Source organism: Dictyostelium purpureum, assembly GCF_000190715.1.
Source record: "Dictyostelium purpureum unplaced genomic scaffold DICPUscaffold_283, whole genome shotgun sequence".
Taxonomy (NCBI): domain Eukaryota; phylum Evosea; class Eumycetozoa; order Dictyosteliales; family Dictyosteliaceae; genus Dictyostelium; species Dictyostelium purpureum.
In genome coordinates this window covers 1,015-21,164 of record NW_003519619.1, presented here as the reverse complement: position 1 = coordinate 21,164, position 20,150 = coordinate 1,015, and the positions used below count along the sequence as shown (strand labels likewise).

At 26.6% G+C, this 20,150-nt stretch overlaps 7 protein-coding genes across 7 annotated transcripts; 4 read left to right on the top strand and 3 right to left on the bottom strand.

Annotated features, from left to right (window-relative positions):
• The first annotated feature begins 267 nt into the window (after window positions 1-267).
• Window positions 268-1,027, top strand: DICPUDRAFT_92704 (uncharacterized protein). The gene has a single exon (XM_003291511.1). It carries the CDS (start codon window positions 287-289, stop codon window positions 788-790), a length of 504 nt encoding a protein of 167 aa, XP_003291559.1. The 5' UTR covers window positions 268-286; the 3' UTR covers window positions 791-1,027.
• An 807-nt stretch (window positions 1,028-1,834) lies between these two features.
• On the top strand, window positions 1,835-7,831 carry DICPUDRAFT_156163 (uncharacterized protein; the record flags this gene model as incomplete). Its single annotated transcript, XM_003291510.1, has 4 exons — window positions 1,835-2,082; window positions 2,155-2,654; window positions 2,735-2,943; window positions 3,029-7,831. 4 exons carry the CDS (start codon window positions 1,835-1,837, stop codon window positions 7,829-7,831), a joined length of 5,760 nt encoding a protein of 1,919 aa, XP_003291558.1.
• A 110-nt stretch (window positions 7,832-7,941) lies between these two features.
• On the bottom strand, window positions 7,942-8,186 carry DICPUDRAFT_92702 (uncharacterized protein; the record flags this gene model as incomplete). Its single annotated transcript, XM_003291502.1, has 1 exon — window positions 7,942-8,186. A coding segment is annotated over one exon (195 nt), but the record flags the coding sequence as incomplete, so codon positions are not given.
• A 981-nt stretch (window positions 8,187-9,167) lies between these two features.
• DICPUDRAFT_156161 (uncharacterized protein) lies at window positions 9,168-9,413 on the bottom strand (the record flags this gene model as incomplete). Its single annotated transcript, XM_003291501.1, has 1 exon — window positions 9,168-9,413. One exon carries the CDS (start codon window positions 9,411-9,413, stop codon window positions 9,168-9,170), a length of 246 nt encoding a protein of 81 aa, XP_003291549.1.
• A 394-nt stretch (window positions 9,414-9,807) lies between these two features.
• Window positions 9,808-10,858, bottom strand: DICPUDRAFT_82219 (uncharacterized protein; the record flags this gene model as incomplete). Its single annotated transcript, XM_003291500.1, has 2 exons — window positions 9,808-10,399; window positions 10,461-10,858. 2 exons carry the CDS (start codon window positions 10,856-10,858, stop codon window positions 9,808-9,810), a joined length of 990 nt encoding a protein of 329 aa, XP_003291548.1.
• Window positions 10,859-11,338: 480 nt separating this feature from the next.
• Window positions 11,339-16,691, top strand: DICPUDRAFT_156159 (uncharacterized protein; the record flags this gene model as incomplete). The annotated part of the gene is made up of 4 exons (XM_003291509.1): window positions 11,339-11,886; window positions 11,962-12,352; window positions 12,417-12,793; window positions 12,908-16,691. The coding sequence occupies 4 exons, from the start codon at window positions 11,339-11,341 to the stop codon at window positions 16,689-16,691; spliced, it is 5,100 nt and encodes a 1,699-aa protein (XP_003291557.1).
• Window positions 16,692-17,218: 527 nt separating this feature from the next.
• Window positions 17,219-19,796, top strand: DICPUDRAFT_57424 (uncharacterized protein; the record flags this gene model as incomplete). Its single annotated transcript, XM_003291508.1, has 5 exons — window positions 17,219-17,321; window positions 17,475-17,752; window positions 17,834-18,440; window positions 18,512-18,693; window positions 18,771-19,796. The coding sequence occupies 5 exons, from the start codon at window positions 17,219-17,221 to the stop codon at window positions 19,794-19,796; spliced, it is 2,196 nt and encodes a 731-aa protein (XP_003291556.1).
• Between the last annotated feature and the right edge of the window lie 354 nt (window positions 19,797-20,150).

Here is a 20,150-nt window from a genome sequence, read left to right as displayed (position 1 = left end):
CATTATAAATAATTATTTTTATAATTTAAATTGGTGATTAAATTAAGTAATTGTTGATAAATTAAATGAAAATGTAAAAATTCGAACATCGAGTTTTTATACACACACACAAAAAAAAAAAAAAAAAAATTTTAATTTTTTAAAATTTTTTTTTTTTAAAAATTTTATTTTTTTTTCAATTTTTTTTTTTTATTTTTTTTTTTTTTTTAAAATTCATTTTTTTTTTTACTATCAATTTATATTTTATTTTTTAATTATATATTTACGGAAAAAATAAGAAAAAGAAATGTTTAGATCATTAGTTAAATCAAGCAATTTATTAAAAAACAGCATTTCAGTCAACAGCAGCAAAAGATTTTTCGCTACTGAAGCTTCAGATGATTTATTAACTTTTTCACTCTTATCACCACACCAAACCATCTACAAGGATAAGAAAGCTCAATTAGTTACTCTTCCAGGTGCTAAAGGTGTTTTTGGTATTGCTAAAAACCACGTCCCAAAAATCTCTGAACTCAAACCAGGTATTGTTCAAATTAATCACGAAAATGGTGATTTAGAAAAATTCTTTGTTAGTGGTGGTTTTGCATTCGTTAACCCAGATGCTTCATGTTATATCAATGTTATTGAAGCCGTTCCAGTCGATCAATTAGATCCAAATGAAGTTAAAAATGGTTTAGCTCGTTACACTCAACTCTTTAATGAAGCTCAAGACGAAAACGCTAAAGCTGTTGCTTTAGTTGGTTTAGAAGCTCATCAACAAATGGCTTACGCTTGTGGTGTCAGTGTTTAAATTAATATAAAATAATAATAATAATAATAATAATATAATATAAATAATTTTTTTAAATAATATTTAATCAATCTCAATAATAATAATAATAATACTATAAATGGAAAAATAATAATGTTTTCTTTTTTTTTTAAAATTTAATAATTTTAAAAAAAAAAAAAACTAAAAAAAAAATAAAAAAAATAATGAATCACCTTGTAATTAAATATCATTTTCTTTCGATTCAAAATCAAAATTAAAAATAATATTATTAGAATTTGGTATATAAAACAAATTATAAAAAAATAAAAAAAAATAATATAAAACAAATATTCGCTTTATTTTTTCATTTCATTTTATTATTTTTCGTTTGGTTTTTTTTTTTTGTTTTTTTTATCATTTTTTTTGTTTATTTATTTGTTTTAGATATAATCAATGTTTAAATTTAAACATTATTATTTTATTTTTTGTAGATCAAAATCAAAATCAAAATCAATGTCAAAATTTGGTTAATTTTAATTTAATTTAATTTCAGTTTTTTTTTTTTAATTTGTTTTGGTGCTGTGGTTGTAGTTTTTGTTTATTTTATTAATAAAGTTGTGTGTGCGTAAATAGTTTATATAGTTAAGCACAATGTGCTTCAACCCTCCAAAAAAAAAAAAAAAAAAATTAAAAAAATTAAAAAATTAATTTTTTTTTTTTTTTTTATTTTTTTTTTTAAATAATTTTAAAAAAATTTAATCTTTTTATTTTTTTTTTCTTTCTTATTTATTATTTACTTTAATAAATTCGATACATCAACATTTCTTATTTTAATACATTATATTATTTATATTGTATATTTGTAATATGATAGATTTAGTTTTTAAATAAATAAACAGAAATAAATTTAAATAATAATAATACAACTCAATCACCAAATTAATAAATAATAGTATAATAACTAATTATTATTAAATATATATATATAAAAAACAGCAATAGAATAAAACATAAAATATTTGATTTTGTTTTTTTTTTTTTTTTTTTTTTTAAATATTTTTGTAAATATAATATAATAAAATAATGGCAGATGAAGAAACTCCATCAGGTTCGATAGAGGATAGAATATCACATAAAAATTGGAAATGGAGGGTTCATGGTTTAGAGGAATTAACAAATAAATTCAAATTTGCAGAGGATTCAAGTGGTCCATTATATAATGAATGGGGACCTCAATTTAAAAAGATATTGGCAGATATTAATCCAATAGCCCAAGAGAAGTCACTTGAGACATTAAATACTTTTATAGATAGATGTGATTGTGTATCAAAGTAAGCATCAACAACAGCAACAATAGAAATATTTTAAAATATAAACAACATATTAACATTATCTATTAATAGATTTGCATCAGGTTTTGCACCAGTTTTGGTTGAAAAAGTTTTTGCAAGTAGTAGACCAAGAGCAAAGGATAAGGCAATTGAAACATTAATGGCTACAATGGAAGCGGACGCAGGTGAACCAGTAGTGGAGGCTTTATTGAAAGGTACAACAGCATCATCACCAAAGATTATTTTAGCATCGTTATTGGGTCTTACTACAGCATTGAAAACATTTGGTCCAAAGCAAGTACAGGTTAAATTAATTTTAAAACAATTTGCACCATGGTTTGAAAATAGAGATAAAAATATTAGAGATCAAGCTTCAGAGTTGTTTGTTGAAATTTATCGTTGGATTAATAAGGCATTGTTACCATTAATTAATGATACATTAACACCAATTCAATTAAAGGCACTTCAAGAGCAATTCGAAAAATTACCAAGTGAACCTGCTGTACCATTAAAATATACAAGATCCGAAGCTGCAAAGGCATTAGCAAATGCTAAAAGTGGAGTACAGCAAAGTAACTATCAAATTTATCATTTAAAAAGTTATAAGATGCAATTTATACTAATTTTTTAAAATTTTTTTTAAAATATATAGAAGCTGAAGTTGTTGAAGAGATTGATCCATATTCATTAATGTCAGCAGTTAATATTTTATCAAAGCTTGGGGCAGAGTTTTATGAAGGTTTACAAGCTAAAAAATGGCAAGAAAGATCAGAACAAATGGATAAATTAACAGCATTATTACAAAGTGCACCCAAAATTGAACCAGGTGATTATACAGAGTTATCCAAAGCATTGAAAAAGGTAATTGGTTTGTTTTATATATCTCCAAAACTTGTTGGTTAATCATATACTAATTAATTTTTTTTAAAATCTTTTAATATTTTAGATTTTAGCAGATGCAAATGTTATTATTATGACCAAATCAGTTGTTGCAATTGGTTTGTTAGCAGAGGGTTTAAGAAATGGCTTTTCAGCATATTCAAAACAATTTATAGCACCTTTATTGGATAGATTTAGAGAAAAAAAGGCATCAATTGTACTATCTATTCATACAACATTAGATAGTCTCACAAGTAAATGTATAAATTTTCCAGATATTATAGATGAGGTTACAGCATCAACTCAATCTAAAGTTGCACAGGTCAAACAAGAAACTTTAACTTATATTAGCAATACAATCACAAACACAAAAAAACCACAGGATATTGTTAAACTTTCAAAACAATTAGCAAAAATATTTATGGAGACTTTAAACGACACTAATGAATCTGTCAGAGATGCTTCATCAAAAGCATTTGCTGCATTGGGAGGTGTCATTGGTGAAAGAGGTATGACTCCATACTTGAACCAATTGGACCCAATTAAAGCAAAAAAAGTTAAAGATAATATGCCCGAGGTTAGTTCAGCTCCTGCTCCTATCGCACCAACTCCCACAGCACCATCAGTTTCAGATTTGGATTTACCAAGTGCCCCTGGTAGTAAAAAGGCAGCTCCTGGTAAAAGAGGATCAACTACCCCACAAAAAGAGGATGTTAAGAGTAAAGTTTCAGGAATTGTTTCACAAGACATTTTAGATGGTTTGGGTAAGGCAAATTGGAAAGATAGATTAGTTGCAGTTGAAAATCTTTTAGAAAAAGTTAAAGGAACCTCACCAGATGCATTGACTGGTTTATCAGAATCAATCATTTCCACTTTAGCAGATAAGCCAGGCTGGAAAGAAGGAACCTTCCAAGTTTTATTAAATGTTTTTTCAATTATTATTCAATTAACCAAATTGGATTCATCATTCAACCAAAAAGCTGCATCTTTATATTTAGCAGTCACAATTGAAAAGCTTTCTGATGTCAAGTTAAAGGATATTTCGACCGAGCTTTTATTTAGTACTGCAGAGGCAGTTTCACCACAAGTAGTATACACAGATATCTTCTCATACACCAGTAATCACAAAAACCCTAAAGTAATTAACGATGCATTAAATTGGATTCAACAAGCTCTCGATGAGTTTGGTATTCTTTCATGTGTTTCGGATCTTAAGGGAATGGTTACCTATGCCAAAGGTTGCTTAGAAAATTCAAATCCAGACGTTAAAAAGAGCGCAGTCAAGGTTTTATGTACTATTAGAGTTAATGTTGGTTCAGGTTTATCAGATTATTTAAGTGACTTAAAGAAATTGTTATTTGAATCAATGGAAAAAGAGTTTGCAAAGGTTGCTGATCAAAAACCACCAACCCCAACTCGTCAATGGAAAGGTATGCCACCACCAGATACTAAAATTAATATCGAATTACCAAGAACTGATATTAGTGCCAAAATTACACCAACCATCCTCGCAAACTTAAATGACAATAATTGGAAAACTCGTTCAGATGCATTGGACGAAATCGAAAAGATCATTTTGGAAGCCAACAGAAAGATTCAACCAAAAATTGGTCAGCTTCCACCAGCCTTAAAGAATAGATTACCAGATACCAATCAAAAAGTTCAAACTAGCACACTCAATATCATTACATTACTTTCACAATCTATGGGTGCACCATTTGAAAAGGCTGCTAAACTTTTGATTCCTCAAATCCTTTTACTTTTACAGGATTTAAAAAAACCAATCAGAGATGCCACTATCAGTTGTATGAATCAATTGTTAAATGATTTTGGTTTTGATATTTTCGTACCATTTGTTTCCACCCCAATGATTTTAGAATCTTCAAATTCTAGAAAAGAATCATTATCATGGACAGCTCAAAATATTGCAGGTAATTTAAGATCAGCTCCAGTTCAATCTGAAATGAATACTATTGCCAAAGGTATTGTTGCATGTCTTCAAGATAAAGCTGCAGATATACGTTCATTGGCCGATAATTTGCTTTCAATTGTTTGTACACTCATTCCTGCAGTTGAGTTTAAGAAAGAATTAAAACAAGTTAAACCTGCAAACCAACCAACTATTCAAAATGTTTTAGATAAATATTATCAAAAAAATGGTCAACCAATTCAACAACAAACACAACAACCACCAGCTCAGCAATCAAAGTCATCTTCACAATCGACAACACCAAAACAACAATCAACACCTTCATCACCACAACCACAACGTCATCAACAACCAATCCAGCAACCGACCCAACAACCAATTCAACAACAACAACAAGTTATTCAATCATCAAATCAAAATATTATTATTTATAATCCAAATGGTAAAATTGAAAGACAAGAAACAAATAATGATGTTGTTTGGTACTTTGAAGAGATTAATGACGAGGTTAATGAAATACTACAGGATCAAGTTTTACAATGCTTCACTCATGAGTTTGCAAATATGATGTTTTCAACATTACCATCAATTTCACAAAATGTAGCTGACCAGTTGACATTAGTAGCTGAACAAAATCCAGAAGTTATTGTTTCGGTTTTAGATATTTTATTTAGATGGATATCATTTAAACTTTTTGATACAAGTGTTAATAGTTTAAAGAGAATTTTAAGAGTTTTAGATTCAGTTTTAAACAAATTAATATCATTAGAATATAGTTTAAATGACTATGAAGCAACCTGTATTATTCCAATTCTTATTGAAAAGACCAGTTGTCCAAATGCCGAAGTTAAACAGACCATCAAACAATTAATACCACGTTTTGAAGAAATTTGTCCACCAAATATTTTAATTAAGACATTACTCGATATTATAACATCAAAAAATTGGAGAACTCGTGTTGAAATGTTTAATTTAATGGCATCAATTATTGACAAGCATGGTGCTTCAGTTTGTGGCGATCTTAGAGAGGTAGTTCCACTAATTGCCGAAAGTTTAAATGACTCCCAAGTTAAACATGCATCAATTCAATGTCTTTCAAAAATTTATTTACATATTAAAGATAGTCTCTTCAAGTGTTATAATTTTACTCAAACTGACAGGGCATTGATTATAAATACTAGTGGTAGTGGTAGTGGAAGTGGTCCAAGCACAAGTTCAAATCAACCAAGTAGCCAAACAAAATCCCAACGTCCATCATTGACTCAACAACAAACAGCCAGTGATCCAGTTTCAGCACAATTAATAGGATGTTTAGAGTTATTAAAGAATTACCACATGACAAAAGAAAATGGTGAACATATAGTCGAAGCATTAAAACAATTTTCGCTATTAATCGAAAATCAAACAATTTCAGAAAAGTTTATGAAGTTCTCCGAAGAGTATTTCTCTGTTTTAACAAGCATTCTTTCAGATATTTTCCCAAATTATAACAAAGAAACCGTATTCTTAAGAGCTTGTAAATATTTAACTCATACAATTATCTCAATTTATTCAAATCTTTCAATAGCAAAGCAATGTAATGTTAAATGTTTAGATATTGTTTTAAATGCAACTATAAGGTTATACAATCAAACTGAATCAAATCAACAATCTACAGCAGATTCAGAGTGGTTCTCAAAAGCTTTCAATCAAATTTTACTTCGTACTCTTCAAAATAGTAACAGCACAATTCTTTTCACAACATTACTTAGAATGATGACACGTTCCAAAAATGATGCCACCATTCCTCATCCAGAGAAATATAATGACTTTTTATTACGTTGTCTTTTAAGAGCTACAAAATCGCTAAAAACAAATGACTCAACTGTAAAAGAAGAATTGGATGTCGGTGTAGTTTTAAGTGAAATTAATAGCTTCCTTGAAGCAAATGCTTCGTTGGACGATACAACCAAAAAAACCACAAAGACTCTCACATCAGAATTATATCAAAGTAAAACCCAAAATGTTATCAGTTTTTCAAAAAATATTTTAGCAAAAGGTCAGCATCAAAAATATCAATATTTACTTGGACTCTTATCAGATTTATTAACTCCACATAAATTTGAAGAGTTAATTGGTGTAATACCAACAGCAAATAGTGGTGGCAATATTAGTAGTAGTAGAGATAGTTTTAATAGCATAAATATAACTAGTAACTTGGATATAAACTCACCAGTTTTAGCAGCAAATACATCCGCAACAACAACTTCAACCACAAAGCCAAGAACCTCTTCAACCTCCACTCCACCATTAAATATTACACCAACATTTAAGAGTGCAAATAGCGACGGTGCAACCCAACAACAACAACCAGTAAAGGCCCAATCAACACTTTCACAATTAAAAGTTAGTAAGGAACCAAGAAATTATTCAGGTAAAAGCGATCAACAAAAGAAAGAGTTGTTACAAGAAATCTTCAAAAAGATTGGTAATAAAGATTTAACATCGGATGGTATCTATGATCTTTATTATTTCCTCAAAGAGTATCCAGATTATGATATTACCCCAAATTTAAATTCAAGTTCTCAACAATTCCAAGCTTATATTCATAGAAATCTTAAAAAAGCCAAAGATGCAATTGAAGGTTCAAATAATGAAAATGAAGTTATAAATTATCATGAAAGATTAAAGATAATTCAAAACACTTTTTACAATCAACACAATCAAGCAAATAATACTATAGGTGGTAATTTAGATAATCATAACCCACAATTATCAAATACAGCATCAATGGCCTCAAACACATTAAATCGTTTAAGATCATTAAATTCTGATACTGCATCTTCAAATACCTCTCCATCTTATAGCTCACCTTCAACAACCTCATCAAGCGAAGTAAATACAACCATTGATTCATTAAAACAAAGATTGGCAAAATTAACACAAAAATCAAACGACTAATATAATATAAAAATATTATATTTATATAACTTAAAAAAAAAAAAAAAAAAAAAAAAATATTTTTTTTTTAATTAAAAAAAAAAACAAACAAAACTAAATAAAACATATATATTTTATAAAAAATTATCTTTTAAAAATCTAAATTTTATTTATTTTATTTAAAAAATTCTAAATCTGTTATTGTAATTGTTATAGTCTATTTTTGATATTTTAATTGATAAAACACTATTTTCAAAAGTGGTTTTTATATTTCTTAAATTTAAATATGGTAATAGTTTTGAAAGATCTAATGATTTCTTAAATGGACCAGAGTTTATTTGTGGTTTTTTAATTGGTTTTGGTGGGGTTTTAATTGTGATGTATTTAATTACAACTTTTCCTTTATCTTCTTCCTTATCTTCTTCATATTCTTCAATAGATGGTAATTCTATTTCTGGTTCTTCGACATTGTTTTCTTGATTTATTTCTTTCTTGCTTTCACCTTCTATAATTAATTTTGAATCTTTAATCTCTATTTGAATATCTTTTTTATCTACATTTGGTAAATTGGTTTCAATAATGATTGAATCATGAGTTTCTTTAATTGAAAATTCTGATTTTAAATTATTTTTATTATTGTGATTGTTATTATTGTTATTTGAGTTATTATTATTTTTTAAATTACTTTTATTACTATTGTCATTTTTTACATTGCTTTTATTACCATAGTTTTTTCTGTTGTCATTATTATATCTGTCATAATAATTATTATTATAATTATAATAATCATTATAATCATTATAATCATAATCATCATTGTTATGATAGTTTCCATATGAATACATATTTCTATATGGTTTTTCTACATATTGTTTTCTACTGTGGTTATTGTAATAATTATTTCTATTATCAAAAAATAAATCAAAAAGAGATGACATTTTTGTTTGTATATTGAGGCTTTATTATAATTGTATTTGAAAAATTTATTTTATTTAGTAATTTATTTATTTATTTAATATTTATTTATTTGTTTATTTATTAAAGTTGTTTGATTATATTCATTTTAAAAAAAATTTCGCTGTATTTATACTAAAACATAATGAATCAAAAAAAAAATAAAAATAAAAATTTCAAAAAATTTTGGGTGAAATTTTTATGAAAATTTAAGTGAAAATTTTTTTAATTACCAAAAAAAATTATTATAAATTTAAGTTGTTTTAAAATTTAATTTAAATTTTAAACTAAAAATAAAATAAAATTAAACAAAAAAAAAAATTAAATTATCTAAGATTATCTTTAAATATTTTTTTATTTACACATTAATTTAAAATTATATAATTTTTAATATAATGGAGTTTTAACGAAGCATTGGTAATGGTTCATAGAGTTTTTTTGGTCTGATCTTGGTTCCATCAGTTGATTCTTCAGTATCATTTTCTTTTGATTCTACAGTACTATTTTCTGGGACTGGTGTAGGGGTGGTATCAGTTTCTTTTGGAGCTTGAATGGTTTTGACATCATTAAATAATTTGAAACCAAAAACACTTGTTATTGAATTTACTGCCTTTGCTAAAAAGTTGGTAATATTTGTTAAAAATGACATTTTTTTATTATTTATATTTGTATTGTTTTTAAAGAAATGAAATGTATAAAAAAAAAAAAAAAAAAAAAAAAATATGTGAAGAAAAAAAAAAAATTGAAAGAAAAAAAAAAAAAAAATAAATGTAAAATAAATATAAAATAAATATAAAATAAATAAAAAAAGTAGAAAGTGTGGTGTGTTAATGTAGTTAAAATGGGGTTTTTTGATTGGTGATTGGTTTGTGTTTTTACAATATTGGGCAATCTTAGGTAATAGATTTTTTTTTTTTAAATTTTTTAAATTTTTTTTTTTATTTTTATCTTTATTACGCAGGCTTTTTTAGTTGGGTTGAGGTTTTTCTTGACCCTCTCACACATTTAAAAATATATATACACATAAAATTTTATTATTGGTTTTATAATTGAATTGATTTTTTGATTGATTCAAAAAGTGGGTTATGTAAATTTTTATTTGAACAAACAATACCAACATTATCTTCTAATTTGTAGCCTTTGGAATAATCTAATTGGTTACCTTTGAAATCAGTGACTACACCACCGGCTTCTTCGACAATAATATGACCAGCAGCATGATCCCAGATGCATTCTCTGTAGTCCATTTGAGTTAATCTGAGGTAGCAGTCACTGTCGCCTCTTGCAACCATAGCGTATTTACATTGACTATCAATTTTTAATGGTTCTTCGGTGACACCCATATCTTTTGAAATCTTTTGGTTTAATTCATGACCAAAACCTCTTGAAACAAAACTTTCAGTAAAAACTGCTTTAGTTGGATCTGATTTATCTGAAACACTGATTGATTGTTCAGTTTGAATATTAGAAAGTGGTTTCATAAATGATCCACTGCCTTTCATACCAACAAAAATACAACCTTTCTCTTCTGATCCTTTGGAGATTGGTAAACTTGGACAACCTAAAATACCTAAAATTGGTTTATTATCTTCCATTAAAGCTAATGCTACTGCATATTGATCTTTTCTTAAAAATCTTTTATAAAAATATTAATAATTTAATAATATAAAGTTTTTTAAATGAAAACTATACTAACCCTAATGTACCATCAATTGGATCTAATGTCCACCATCTATTTGTATTTGATATGGTTTTCTTTTTGTTACCCTTGTCTAAAATGCTGCCTAATTGTTTGCCATCGAATGATTCACCAGAGAAACGGTTAAAGAATGATAATACTTTATCCTCAACATCTTTTTCCGATGATAATGTTTTTGAATCTTCTTCAGCAATGAATGGATACTCTTCTTCTAAGTTTTTAATAATTTCATTGATAACCAATGCTTGGACAGTATAATCACCAACTGTAACTGGTGATTGATCTTTTTTGTTGATTGTATCTTGTGAAATTAATTGACTTTGAATTTCCAAGCATGCTCTACATGCTTTTTCAACTGCATTGATTGCTACACTACGAATTTTAATTAAGTTCATTATTATTTCTTGTGTTTAAAAAAAATAAAATTAAAAAAGAAAAATGAAAATAATTTAAAAAAAAAATTAAAAAGATTTTTTATTTTTTTATTTTTTTATTTTTTTTATTTTAATTTTATTTTTTATTTATTTTTATATAAAAATTATTATTTTGTGTATTCATATTCCATTTTGAAGTTTGTCAATAATTTATTAAATGAATAAATTTAAACATTGTTTAAAAGGAATTAAAAAATTTCTAATTATTAAATTTATTTTTAAAAATTTTTTTTTTTTTTTTAATTTTCAATTTTTTTTAATTTTTTTTTATTTTCATTTTTTTTTTCCATATTTACAAGAAATGCATATATAATAATTTGAGTACTTTTTTTTTTATTTTTATTTTTTTTCATTTTGATTAAACTATTTATTCAATATCAATAATAAGTCATTTGTATATAATATAAAATAAAACTATAATATAAAATAGCATATAAATAAATGGATAAAAAAAGATTATCAGTTGTTGATGAAGATGATAATCTAGACAGTTTAGAGTTAGATGAAGACTATAGCAATAAAAGAATAAAAACAACACACTCCAATAGTAGAGGTGCACCATCATTGGTATCAGCATCGGCATCGATAAATGCATCATCAAAAAATAAAGCGATATTATTAGAGTTAATTAGTGATTTTCTATCCAGAAATCAAAATTTTGCAAGATTTTTAAAAGAGAATAATGTTAGACTTGGTGATCCCATTATAATTCAAGATATTGGGAAATGTAGAAAAAAATTAAGTATATTTTTTAAAGATGATTCAGCTATTCAAATGTTCAAAGAGGGTTTTTCAGATTTCTTAAAGGAAGAAAAAATGTTAGAGTTGGCGTTATTACCAGTGGTTTCCGATGATTTTGACAATGAAAATAATGGTTTTCAATCATTCTTCCTCGAAAGTTTTATTAAATTATTTTTAAGCGTTCCAGTACTCCAGCCAGTAGTTATCGAAGTTTTATTTGATTTAATGCAAAATTATTTATCTGACGAGTAAGTAAAATTTTAATATTTTTAAATAAAAAATCTATGTATTAATAGTTTTTTTCTTTTTATTATTATTAAAAGCCCATATAATTTTATTAAAAAAATTTGTTCACAACTTAGATGGATGGATAGTATTACAAACTCTGATCAGTTTTCAAAGCATATAGAAGATTTATTACAAGCACTTTCAGGTAATTTGGAATTAAAGAAGGAAATTCTTGGGTTTCTACCAGATATCACCGATGATTTATGTCAAAAGAATTTGGTCGAGGAATTGGTAAATACATTTGACAACGAACCAACATTGGTATTACAAGTTATCGATGTTTTAAAAAACATGAACCTAAACACATCACAACTAAATGAGGTTAGATCAAAAATTTCAGACTCATTAGTTTCATCAGAAATGAATGATCTGCCATTAATGATTGATTTTTTATTACTAACAAATAACCCAAAAGAATCATCACAGGTAAATATATTTAAAAAAAAAATGGATAAAAAAAAAATTTTACTAATTTTTTTAAAAACTATAGACAGTTAAATCAATAAGAAATGGATTAAAATTTTCATCAAATAATAAAAATACATCAAATGATTTAATTGATTATGACAAGAAAAAAATTTTAAATGATTTAAATAAAAATAAACAAGCCGAGGTTTTAATAATGGAAGTAATTAGATCTGGTATTAGATTCAAAAAAGAGCTATGGACTGCATTCCTAAAAGAAATAGCAGGTATTAATAGTTCAAAAGAACATAAAATCATCGATATATGGCTATTGATTTTAATTAATTCAATTGGTCAAACAAAAGAAACAGAAATTTTATTCAAAAAGAAAATTTTAAGTGGCCACTTTACAAAACAATTACTATTAGACTCAATTATTACCCATGACTTTGCTTTAAAATCGTATGTGCATCTTTTATATATAACAATTGTATTTTATAAATTTTATATTAACTTTTCTTTTTATTTTATCAGCTACCATTCCCAAATGTTATCATTTTGCAACTGTTTTTTAAGGTCACACGAGCCCAGAGTTAGATTGTTTGGATCACTATTTTATCAATATTTATATGGTAGTTTTAATGAAATTTCATTAAGACAGGATTTAATAGAATTGTTATTGTCGCATGTATGCTCAAACAATATCACAGAGGTCAATACTGGTTTAGACGTTCTATTAGTGCTATGCAAATATCATTTAGAATCACTCAAATATTTTACAACATTTATTAAATCAATATTAGACCACATCAATTTCTTAAACGAAAATCAAATTAGAAAGCTTTTCAAGATTTATGGATATTTATTGTATGATATGAAAGTTACCAACACAAGCTACTCTTTGGCACCCAATGGTTCAATTTATAATGAATTGGATATTTTTACAAGAAAGCAAATCACAAACCCATTTATCAAATACAAAAAAATTGGTATTATTTCACTTTGCTCACAATTGTCAAGATTAGCTAGAATCGTTTACAAGGATAACAATCCCACAGAGTATTTAGATTTACCACAAGATTTGGAAAGAGAGTGCTCTGAAATTTTAAACAACCTCTACAACAACTGCAATAGCTCACAATTAGCATTAGCATATTTATATGATGAATTAGTAAATAACTATCTGGATGAAAATTTTCATTTAACCATTGTCACCGTCATCAGCGAAAAGTTTATTACCGATTTCCAAAGACGTTTTGTTGAAAGTATATCCGGTGATACCACATGGTGTGCTCCAATAGGCCACGAGTCTGAATATGATTCGATTGTAATTTACCCAAGCTTAAAAGATATGGAAACCAAAGATAAATTGCTTTGTCTCTCACCACACTTTCGTTTATTGCAAACATTGGAAAGAGCTAAATCCGTAGGTTCACTCGAAGAAATTGATAATCTTTTAGTAATTCCATTCAAAATGTTTAATAAGGATGCACTAAAAGAATCGAAATTATCAGATGACAAAGATAAAGAATTTTATAGTTTATCATTGTTTTATTTAATTAATTTTATTAAAGAATTATTAAATGCATTTTCGACTCAATTAAATCAACAACCAAGAAGAATTGGCGATAGCTCTCAAAATATATTCAATTTTGCAGGTGGTAATAATAGTCGTCAACAAACAAATATCCTTGAAATCAAACTAAAGCTATTAACAAGATTAAAAGATTTAATTGAAATGGAAGATTATTTTGAATTGGTACTTTCGTGCAGCCCATCTTTTTCAATTCCATATGGCACTTTCGATTTTGATCAAAGAAAAAGTTTTACAATCGATTTTAAAAAAACCAAAAGACCAACACCAGTCTATTCACTTTATCCAATCGATACCAAAGATTTTAAGCTACCAACCGAAACATATATTGAATTAGAAAAGCCATTTATCAAACTCATCAAGCCTCATTTTAGACTTTTAGATCTTTCAGTGTTTTTAATTCTTCAACAAACCCCACAAACTGGTGCAAATTCCAATTTAGAAGGTTCATCGTTGCTCTATCTCTTAGAAGACTTTTATAATAAACTTATGGTTTTAACAACTCAAGAGAAAACTGGTCCACTAGCCACAATGCAACCAAAATCAACATTACCATATAGCTTTACTGATTTTATAAAGAATTGTCAATTTGTATTTCCAAATCTATGTTCATATTTAGATATAAATGTTAAAAATTTTGTAAAAAATAGGGTTCAATTATTAAAAGAATTAAAAAAATCTAAAGAATTGTATCAGGAACTAATCAACAACCAGGATAAAGACGATGAAGAAGAGGATGATGGCAATGAAGATGTTAACAACGAAGAGTTAAAAAAGAAAATTAAAAATCAATGTAAAATTATTTTAAAGTTAAATGAAGAACAAATTATATTACAACATTGCATCCAGCTCTTATTAAAGTGTTTTGAAAGATTATTCCAGAGTGGTGACTTGGCTAGTGCCGAAACAAACAATAACTCATTTTACACAGTTATGCGATTAATTTACGAAAAGGTTAAAAGCTCGTTTGCCTCTGATCAAAATACCATCGATACAAGCAGCCAAACAGTAGGTTCACTCCAAATTATGTCATTAAGAATCTTTTCATATTTTGAAAGATTAATCAAACCTCTTGTCGCAAGTAAAAGTTTTAAAGCAACACTATCACTATTAGAGGTTTTAGTATCCCTTTCTTCAAACTCATGGTGTCCAGGCAATCGTGAAAATGACGAATTAAATAACAAAATCTTTAGATTCTCTTATATATTACTTTCAACTCCATGGACCCAAGGTGAAAAACAAAAAGTCTCAACAACCAATCTTAGCTTTATTTTAAATACTTTTCTAAACTATTGCAAATCACCAAGACATTCCTTAAAAATTTCAATTCTATTTTTGTACACCTATTTAAGAGACAATAAAAATAAATCTGGTGGTGAAAAGAATGTAGTTACTATAAAGGGTTCATCAAAAAGATCAACAAAGAAAAAGAATAGTGACCACGAAAGCGATAATGACGAAGAAAACAGTGGTAATGAACAACAGCAGGGTTCAGATCGCAAGGAAATGGATGAGGATGAAGAATTAGAAGAATTGAAAGGTAATAAATATGAAGATTTTATGCAAAGTGAAGAGGATATTACCGAAATTGACTCAACATTAATAAACCCAATGAATTGTTTAGTATTTCTCAAAACTATTTTTGGTAGTCTTAATAATCTCTTTTCAAATTTCGTTAATCAATACAGAGATAAAGATCCTTCAATCTCATCTGTTCTCTCAGAAAATAATCAATGTGTATCATATTTTGGTAGACTAGTAGAAACCTATCTTTTTAGAGATAAATCACTTTATTTATCTGAAATATTAAAACAAGGTGTAGCTTTTGTAAATGTTTATTCTAAGTTTTTAGGTATTCTTAAAACGATACTCAAAAAAAACGAAAGTGCTGTCTCTGATTTCCTAACCATTTTTGACAAACTACAAACTGGCACAAGAATTCTTCATAACATTTGTGACCACGGAAAAAAATCAAAAGACTCTTTAATTACAGCTTTTGTTCCACAAGCAAAGAGAACTCTAGAAACTTTAAATATGGATATCAAAGTATTATTATCATCTATGAATGCATTAAATGCTTTTAGTACCAAAAAAATTAATAGAACAAATCTTAATGGAAAAGAAATTTCATCATCACAAGAAAGCGAACAAGAAGAAGAGGAAGAGGAAGAAGAGGTAGAAAGTGAAGGAGAATCAATAAGTGAACAAGAGGATGAAGATGAACAAGAGGATGAGGATGAAAATAAAAATAAAAGTAAAAAAAGAAGTATCAATATTAGCAAAAAGAAAAATATTAAAACAGTAGATTCTGATAGTGAGAAGAAATCTAAATCGAAATCGAAATCAAAACAAAAATCGAATGGAACAAATAATAAAAGATTAAGAAAACTTAAAGACATTTCAGATAATAGTGATGAAGAAATGGATAAAGAAAGTGATAGTGATAGTAAATCAAGAAGTGTTTCCCGTGGTAGAAGTCGTAGCCGTAGTCGTAGTCGTAGCAGTGTTAACCATCAAAGACTTAAAAAATCAAAAGATATTAGTCCTAGTCCTAGTCGTAGTCCTAGTCGTAGCAATAGCAGTATTAGCAATAATGATGACCAAAGTCCAATTGCAAGCGAAGCTGAAGAAGGTGATGAATCTGAGCACAGTAGCTCCGAACCTGAAGGGATCGATATTGATTCAGACCACAGCTCAGATGATCGTAAAAATATCTCAAGTAACAACGAAGATGAAGAAGAGGAAGAAGATATTTTGAGTGACTAACCAAATTAAAATATTCAAAAATTCAAAATTCCCAATCCAAAAAAAAAAAAAAAAAAAAAAAAAAAAAAAAAATTTTTTGTATATAAAAATAAATTCACGATAAGTTATCGGCAACCACAATCATAGTTCAAATTTTTTTATTAAAATTAAACACAATTTAATTTTATGTTTTTTCTTATGAAGTTCTTTGTTTTATTATATTTTTTTTTTTTTTTTTTTTCAATTTTTTTTTTTTTTAAATTATTTTTAATTTTTTGAAAATTATTTTTTTTTAATTTTTTTTTAATTTTTTTTTTAAAATTTTTTTATTTATTATTTTTTTTTTCTTATCTTTTTTAATAAATTAATCTCTTCCTTTTATAAACATATCTTTTTTTTTTCATTATCTTTTTTTTTTTCAAACACAATTCAATTTGGTTTTTTTTTTTAAAATTGGATTGTCAATATTAATAAACAATAAAAATATTATTACCGAGTAATAATAATTCATTATAAAGAAAAAAAAGAAAAAAAAAGGTATAACAACAATGTCAGATGAGAATTATTTTGAAGATTTTGACTCTGCACCAATTGGTGAAGAAGAACCCAATTATGACGATGATGAAACTTTTGGTGATGTTGGTCCATTAAGTAAGTTCAAAACAAGTTAATAATAGTTAATAATAGTCAATAACAGTTAATAATAGCCAATAAATAGTTAATAGTTACAGAGTATAAAATATCAATAATACTAATTAAATTGATAAAATAATAATAAAATATTCAACTTGACATTTATTTTAGATGATGAATGGGAAAATCAACACAATTTATTATCAGAAGAACATGAAGCATTTTTAAGCCAAAACAAATTAAGAGAACCAGAATTAAATGGTAAAGATAAAGAAGATGAAAACGAGGAGGACGATTATGATTATTCACAATCTGGATTTACAAATGGTGGTGGAAGAAATGTTAGCCACTTTACTCAATCTTCAACTACAACCACAACAACCACAACCACAACCACAAGAACAGCAGTTCCATTACAGCCACAACCACACCTAAATGAAGACTCACATGTATTTATTAAGAGAAAACAAAAAAGAATAATTATTTTTATATTAACAATGTTTTTTTTTTATTATTCCAAAATTTTATAGTTAGATGAAGATCAAATCGAATCAGTATTTAAAAACGCATTGGATGACGATCACCAACCATACACCTCACCACATTTACAAAACAACAACAACAATTTAAATAATAAAATGGTTGAATTAATGGGTGCTGTTTCAATTAATGATACCCCAACCACACCACAAGCACCACCACAATCAACAGCAGCAGTAGCTTCATCATCAACTAAAGGAATGTCATTATCAGATATCGAAGCCAAATTATTTGAACAATCTAGTGAGTCCTCAACCGCCACCACATCAACAACCTCTACTACCACAACCACCAACACTACCAATATAACATTAACTCCAACCAAACAACCATCACAACAAAAATCAATCTCTTCACCAAAAAACAATAATGTACAAAATAACAGATATACTAGACCATTAACTCTTGGTGATATGATCAATAAACCTTCTTCTCCACAGCAACACTCCCCAAGAAAATATAAACACCAAAAGAACTCTGGTGATAAGAAATATATGACAGCTGAAGAAATTCAATCTATTAATAGATTACAAGCCTACCAAATTCATTTTACAAATCCATTTATTGAAGACTATTATTATCAAAGATTCAGAATGAGTAAATATTAACTACTTATATTTATTAATATAAAGCTAAATACTAATTAATTATTTTATTTACCAAAATAGAACAATCAGGTCCAACTCACAGCCACACTCCTATCTGTGATTCTACCCCAAAAACTGCACCATCACCTAAAAAGACCGATCCATTAACCGGTGCACTTGGTAGAATTCCATCACATTCAATTAGAGCACCAAGACAAATTTTACAAGTTATTTTAAATAGTGATGAAGAAGACCAAGAAAAAGTAAAATATTATTTATAATAATGCATAATAATACATTAAAATAATACTAATTTTATTTATTTTTTTTTTATTTACAGAATCAAAATAGTGATCCAACTATTAAACTTATTATTGAATCAGCATATAATCATATTTTAGATTTAGAAGATATTAATGAATTAATTAAAAATACAAATAATGATTCAATACTTTTACAAGAATATCAAATTAAACAAGAACCAGTTTCCAGAGAATTATTTAAATCATTATATTTAGACCCATTCCCAAGCTTTAAATTTGAATCACCAACAGCACCTGCACAAGAACCAAACCAAAAATGGCCATCAGTATGCCACGAAGATTTATTATTTGTTTCATTATGGGTATTTGCAAAAGGTAGAAAATTATTAAAGAGAGCATTCCCACTCTTGGGCGAGAAACAATCTTTATCAGGTCTTTTTGCAGTTTGTAGAAATCTTCCATTACTCTTAATGTTACATCTCCCAGAAGGATCAGAAGAATCAACCGAAGCAATTTATCAAATCGTTTGTAAATGGGTTATGGAGGTACCAATTAAATTCTTTATTTTAGGTTTCCACTTTTTAGTAAACTTTAACCAAAGTAAATTCATCATTAAACTTTTCCAATCTAAAGAAGGTCAATCAGTAATTCGTACATTCTTATATAGAGGTTACTTGATTTATGATCAAATGTATTTAGCTCAACATCATTTAACTCTTGATCCATTAGACCGTGAACAATGGCGTGATGTTTTCGATCGTTTCTTCCAACGTTTAAATGGATCTTTCCAAACCATTTTCCCATTAAATCAACAACCATCAATGCTTCTCTCTCAAATTTTCCAATTATTATTAGGTCATTGTAACGATCAACAATCTCCACAATTCCATATGGAATTAGGTTTACCACAAAATATGGGTCATCCACAACATCCACCACCATTATCACCATCACAACAACACTCATCACCACAAATGAACCAAATGAACCAAATGAATCAAATGAATCAAATGAATATGAACCAAATGAATATGAATATGAATATGAATCAAATGAATATGAACCAAATGAACCAAATGAACCAACAATTTTATAACCGTTAAAAAAAAAAAAAAATTTTAAAAAAAAAAACAAAAAACTCAAATTAAATATATCAAATTAAAAAATAAATAATAAATAATAAACAAACAAATAATAATAATAATCAAAAGGTATATTTAATATTTAAAAATAAAAAAATAAAAAAAAAAGAAAATAAAAATATGAAAAAAAAAAAGAAAATAAAATTAAAAAATTAAAAAAAATTAAAAAAAATAAAATTTATATATATAAATATATATATTGTAATTTATAAAAAAGTAAATCAAGATTTATTTTATCAATAATTTAATTTATATAATTTGGTACTCTTTTTTTTTATTTTTATTTTTTTTTTTTTTTTAAAAATTTTTTTAAAA